The sequence below is a fragment of the Vigna umbellata genome, chromosome 3, assembly GCF_029865625.1.
Source record: "Vigna umbellata cultivar VRB3 chromosome 3, Vumbellata_1.0, whole genome shotgun sequence".
In the NCBI taxonomy this organism is placed as follows: domain Eukaryota; kingdom Viridiplantae; phylum Streptophyta; class Magnoliopsida; order Fabales; family Fabaceae; genus Vigna; species Vigna umbellata.
The window spans coordinates 53,579,239-53,586,359 of NC_142167.1; the positions used below are offsets into that span (position 1 = coordinate 53,579,239).

At 25.8% G+C, this 7,121-nt stretch overlaps 1 protein-coding gene across 1 annotated transcript; it reads left to right on the plus strand.

Annotated features, from left to right (window-relative positions):
- Positions 1-2,263: 2,263 nt before the first annotated feature.
- Positions 2,264-3,141, plus strand: LOC124829617 (uncharacterized). The gene has a single exon (XM_047303163.2). It carries the CDS (start codon positions 2,474-2,476, stop codon positions 2,936-2,938), a length of 465 nt encoding a protein of 154 aa, XP_047159119.1. The 5' UTR covers positions 2,264-2,473; the 3' UTR covers positions 2,939-3,141.
- Positions 3,142-7,121: the final 3,980 nt, after the last annotated feature.

Below are 7,121 nucleotides of genomic sequence, written 5' to 3' on the forward strand. Positions count from 1 at the left end.
AACATGTAGAGTTTAACCCACCTTAGGCTTTGTTGAGTCATGCCTATCTCTAGTTGAGTCAATTCTGACCCACCTTGGGCTTGATTGAGTTGGGCACACCTCGAGTTTCATTGAGTCGTGCACTCCTTAAGCTCAATTGATTTGGGTCAGCCTTGACTTAATTGAGTTAGTCATACCTCAAATCCATTCAAGTTAGAGTCACCTTGGACTGACGCAAGTCAAGTTGGGTTTGGGTCGAGTCAAATTGAGTGAGATCCATGTCCAATTGAGTCGTGATAAGCCTACATTCGATCGTGTATAATTAGGTCCACCTTTGACTATGTTGACTTGAGTCCTTAATGAAATCTTTTAAACAAAACCTCCAATTACAAGAATTTCCAAATTTTAAAAATTTAAATTGTTCTTACTTGGTTGAATAGGCATATTAAAAAACATGATCCAATATGTCCCTTTGAACCTCTTCATTATGGAGCATCCCAACTTACTCCTATTTAGGCTATATTATCATATTATAACTAAATATTAGTAGTTGGTATGCTGATTATTATTTATCATTTTATTATTATTTATTATATAGTTACTATACTTTTAGGTAAGTATTATTGTAATAGAAACATAGGTTCATGATTCATGTTGATTCTATAAATAAAACTAGTATTTTTCAAGGAATACCCACTTCATAATCACTTTCGCTCTCACTAATAGATCTTAACTCTATTATTGACTTGAGTGTTGGAGAACCATTGCACATTCCTCTCTCATCAACGAGGAGGTCCACTCCAAACAGAAAAAAAAAACAATCAAACCAACATTAAAATTTTGTAACCCGTCCATAAAATTCAAAGTAAAAAAAAACGTAAATGATAACAAATTGTTTTTTTATTTATATGTTTATTTTTTCATATTACTTCAAGTTCACAAATAAATATTGCTAATTAATTAGGTCAATTATAAAATTCAAGTAAATTTTACTAATATAATATAGTTAATTAAGGTTATTTATGATATTTAAGGTATTATATGTGTATCATTTTAAGGGAAGTTAAATCAAACCACTTTCCCATAATCATAAACAAAACATCATAAAGGAGTTACATTTCATAATTGGAACAGAACTCTCAATTATTTTAACATAATTATTACACATGGATCAGCAATACATCATTTTAAATTATAAAATTTTATGAAATTTCCTTCTTTGTTTTTTTTTCAACATTTTTTGAACGTTCAGAATATGTAACTTGAATAATCACTAGTGCCAACTTATGCCATAAAATTGAATACTTAAAAAAAAGTTATGCAACGAATTTTGGAATGAAAAGGAAAGATGTTGAATTTTATATATATGTATATATTCAATGGTCAATGATAGGGTACTATCATTTGATCCCAAAATCATGTGGCCACATGCAGATCGAATACCTATGAAAGAAGATTTGTCATGTGAAGCTAAAGAAGCTTCACAAAATAGAATACACATAAAAGCTTCTGAAAATTTCGTTTTCCAAGGAAAAAGAACTTACTATCATCTTGAGAAGCCTCACACTTTGGCGTACCTTTTGCTGCGCCTCATCCTACTACGGCGTCTATTTTGATTCAAAAGTTTGTGCAAAACCATTTTTCTAATATTTAATATGCTCATTTACATTTTTTTAATATATAATTTATTGCTTTTTTTTTCATAGTTTTCTATTATATCACATATTTTGTTTCTCATTTTATGGAAAGAAAATTATAACTATTACTCAGTTATAAGTATTTTCATTTTAGATAAAATTATAAATGTATTATTGTGTTGAAATGGAGATAAACATTTTGGTACTGAGTTGGTTTAATAATCCTAAGTTAAACTTAATTTCACTATATTAATGGGTATTCTGAGTTAAGGATTACGTCTATCATTCTATTTATTATCTATCTCCCTCAATTTTCATTTATAATGTTTTCAATGTAAATACAAGATATTTTCAACTTGATGAGATATTTTAGATATCTCATATTAAGATTAAAGTAAATAATATAATAAAATAATTAAATTATACTATTTTAATAAAATAAAAAATATAAATTAATTAATCAAATAATCATGTGCCAAAACTCAACCACCTAAAGTGGCTTATATTAATGCTAATTATTGAAGTCTTTATGGATTTGTATGCATGGTGGAACCCACGGTACACACTAATTGCCACATGGTAGTGGAAGATTAGATTCCACATGATAGAGTGACTCTTACTAGAAAGGACCACGATAGCAAGTGTCATCCCCACTTTTTCCTCCTTAGAAAACCAAATTAATTATCATGCCCATAACCTAAAAGGACCCTTTACCGATAGTTTTACATTTCTCATGCACTATCTCTAGTGTAAGAAATCCTTTTGCTATCTACAATTAATCCTCTCTTCAAAATCTAACTAAAAAAACCACAATTCAAGGCCACAATTCCATCTCCAATCAAAACCAACCCTACACCATGCCAGCAAAAACTCATCAAACTAAACCATCAAAGATCTTCACTTTGATCCTTGTTCTTATTTGTGTCACTACTCCCATCAACGGTGAGGAATCAAGGAAGCTTGATGAGACCACAAATGGTAACGAGAAGTGCTCACCATGTGAAGGTGGTTCCACCCCATCACCACCGATAATAGAGTATTTATCACCACCACCACCAATAATCTATCCCTCACCGCCGCCGCCATCGCCGCCGCCACCGTACTTGTATTCATCACCCCCACCACCGTCACCCAAGAAACCACCATCATCGTATTGCCCTCCACCACCGTCATCAGCATACTTGTACATGACGGGTCCACCAGGGGACTTGTACCCAGTGGATGAGAATTTCAGCGGAGCTAGTCCAAACCGCCACCAAAACTTGGCTGTGTACTTGCCACTTTCGGTTGTTGTCGTGTTGAGCATGATGATCTTTTGGTGATTTGCTTGTCAAGAAATTAATTCAGACCATTCACATGTGTACGAGATTATTCATGGAAAGGTAATAAGGAGGAGAGTTTTGTACTCTAATAATTTCATTGTTGCAAATTAATGTTCCCCAGTTCTTCCTTTAATTTGTGATCCCAATTTGTACAATATAATAGCAATAATCACTATGAAATTAGTTTCTGAGGTTTTCTGCTACGTTTTGCATTTGTATTTTGTTTTTATTAAATGGCCATATGTTTTGGAAATATAGTGACAATTTAATTTTTGGAGAAACGAAAAAAATGATTTAATTTCAAAAAGATACAAATTGTTCCTAAACTTTAACGAACCTTCTAGTTTCATACACTAAATTTATACCAATTTATATTTTCAAGGAGTATATATATATATATATATATATAAATTGTTTTCATATATTATGTATATAGTGATTATAAGTATAGTGATTTCCTAATTGTACACAATTATTTAAAAGGTCATAACCTTAATAATTCGCAAACGTAACTAATTTATATTCTTCATTTCTAAAAAGGAAATTATATTCTCACCCTTAAGTAATTGAGGTCTGGTTTACAACCGAGTTTTAACAATGACAACAATTGTTATTAAACCGGACCGGACTATATCCAGTCTGTCGTTTGACGGTTTTTGCAGCTAAGCCCAGCTAACCCGGTCATCTGTCATTACACCATAGAAGATAAAAATTGGGTGACTGAGAACTACCCATATCCGGCGAACAATTGTAGAGAAACACAACTACTAAAATTTTTAAATAAAATTAATATATATATATATATATATATATATATATATATACATATATATATATATGTATATATATATATATATGTATATATATATATATATATGTATATATATATATATTTATTAGTAAGAAAATAAGATTATACGATGACGTATGACGTATGAAAATCATTTATCATAATAGGTTAATTGGTAATATTTTTATAATAATAAACGTAAGAGTTATTACAAAGTAGTTTTAGAGATAAATTATGTTTTTTAACAAAATGACAAATTTGAAATATATTATGAGAGACTTACAAAGATATATCATAATATATTTTTATATAGCTGTTGATTGGGTAATTGTCATAATATATGAGATGATGTTACGATAAATTCGAAATTTTGTTGATATTATATTATGACTTGTTTTGATGAAGGACCCAAGAATATAGAAGATGGTTTATCCATAATGTTAATTCCCTTCATCTTAAATGATGTTTATAGTTTTGCATTTCTTGTGGCTTTGTCATTGCAGAGTAGGAGTATGGATAGTTTGGTAGAAGTCTGTTATCTTAGAACTTTTGATGGCAGTAGTACTAGTACCTTGGATACTAGAATTGGAGTTTAGAGTAGTTCCATTCTTTTGTTTATTTCTGTTGAAATGTTTACTTTGGAAATTTGGATGTGTCTAAAGATTCTGTTGGAGCACTTAATCGTTTTATCTCTGTACTTTTGGCACTTTCCTGCAGATAGTTTTGGGGGAAGCCTATACTTATGCACTCTTTTCATTTCAAAAAACTTTCTTTATTTGCAAAAGGATTGCCATTGGTTTACTGGTATCATTTTAATTGTTCATCATTGAGTGGAGTGGAGGTAACTTATGTTCTTTCTCTTGTAAAATAAACTGATTCTTAGTTCTTGTTTACAATTATTTGATGAAAAATTTCATATATGATTTATGATTTACATGCTTGTGTATATTATTTAAGAACTTTTTTTTCCCTTGTATCCAAAAGGTTTTCACTTTTCTGGTTTTTGTTGCAGCTAATTTTTTGGGTCTCACATATTTAATAAAAGATTATTAAAAACCCTTTTTAACAATTTTTTACTATAAATTATGTGTCACTATTTTGGTTTATATATTTGAAACAGACCCGTCATAAATTATCCCATATGGTTTATATATTTGAAAAAGACCAATCATAAATTACTCCATAGACTGTTGTAAAAGAGTTGTTAAAAAAAATTCCTTTAATATACCTATTATTGGAAGAGACAAGTTTTATTAAGAGATGATAATTACTTGAGAATGGATTAGTGTAATTTTTCTTATAAGTTTTAATTAGTTTCGATTGTTAATTTAGTAAGTTCCAACATTGGCTGAAATTAGTTTTATCATATTGAAGTTCTTGACATGTTACAAATCTCATTATTTGCTTCAATTACGTATTTACACTAGAAAAAAGTAGATCTCTAAAAATAGTTTTTAATAGCTTAAAATTAGCCTGACAATATAAGAAATATACTCTTTATGATAATTTTGAAAAAATTAACGGGGCTATTCTAAATATAATTTACAAAATAAATTACTAAAATATAGTTTGTAATTTAACTTTCTCTTTTAACTCCAATGCAAGAACAAGTTACAGTACTAAACTCTTACTAGAAACAAGCTTAATAATTTTGTTTGACCACATTATATATTTTGTTGTACAAGCTTTAAGGGAAAAAAACAACAAGAAAAAGTAAAGTAACTTTTTATATGCTAAAATTAGCAGTGTGGAAGAAAAGAGGGTATTGAAAAGGAAAACAAAAAACAAAAGTGGGCTGGTGATCTTAGAAAGAGATAGAAAGACAGCGAATTTGTATAGAAAAGAAAGATAGGAAGTGCATTTATTAATAATTGGGAGCGTAAATAGTAGTATCCTTTTCTTTATTATTGTCCGGGTCAGTTCCTTTTTGAGCCTTATGTATACAGGCCACATAACGTAAGGAGTGTTTTATTTTAAGATCTCATTTGCACGTTTAAAAATTTCATCTTTAATCTTTTAACATCTCATCATACACTTTTAAAAATTTTAATACTTTTATTTTTAACTTAAATAAATATTTTTTTATCTTTTTTCTTTTTTATTAAAAACAATCACAAGCTTAATAATAATTTAATTTAATTTAAAATCTAAATATTATTTAAAATAATTTTATATTTTAATAATTATTAAAATATAATTTATATTATAATAATAGTTATATTGAAAACATAAAAATAAAATAATAAAAATAAAAATAATAATGATAATAAATAATAATAATAATAAATTTGATTTAATATATTCAAATATATTAAATTATAATAGAATATTAAAATAAATTAAATAATTATTAAATTTTAAATAAAAATGAAAATTTTTAAAAACTTATTTATGTATTAAAATCTGTAAAATATGTTAATATTTTTGCTTTTTATTTAAAATTTAATAAATATTAAACTTAAATAAAAATTATAATATTACTTCTTATATTTTAATAATTAATAAAATATAATTTATATTTTTAAAATAGTTCTATTAAAAAAATTAAAAAATAATAACTAAAATAAAAATAAAAATAAAAATAATACTTAAAATCATATTTAATATATTTAAATATATTAAATTATATTAAAATATTAAATTAAATTTAATAATTATTAAAATTTAAAAAAAACAAAATTTCAAAAAATTTGTTAATCGGATATATCCGATAAGTTATAAATCGAATATCCATCCGATAAATGGTTTGTAAAATTTTGTTTTATATATAAATTTTAATAATTATTTAATTTAATTTAATAGTTTAATATAATTTAGTATATTTAAATATTTTATTTAATATAATTTTATTTGTTATTTGAAAAAAAATCTTTTTAATTTTTTTTAGAATTTTAATAATTATTTAATTTAATATTTTAATATAATTTAATATATTTGAATATATTAAATATTTTATTTAATATAATTTTATTTTTATTGTTATTATTTTTATTTTAATTATTTTATTTTTATATTTTTAATATAACTATTATTATAGCATAAATCATATTTTAATAATTATTAAAATATAAAATTATATTAAATAATATTGAATTTTAAATTTAATTATTATTAAGGTGGTGTAGAGTCTTTTTAACAATAAAAAGAAGAAAATAAAAATATTTGTATTAAAGTTAAAATTAAAAATTTCTGTAATTAGAGGTGTAGGATAATGATGAGATTTCATAAGGTTAAAAGTGAAATTTTTGAATATTTATTATTTTCTATTAATTTTTGATTGTTTTTTCCTGGACCCATCAAATTTCTCCTCCTGGATTTTATTTTCCAGAACAAATCAATTTTAGAACATCAGTTAACAATTTTTTTATAATAAATTATGGGTCATTATTTTAT

Coding starts and splice junctions, on each gene's coding strand:
- LOC124829617 (XM_047303163.2), top strand. CDS start 2,474: ATGCCAGCAAAAACTCATCAAACTAAACCATCAAAGATCTTCACTTTG.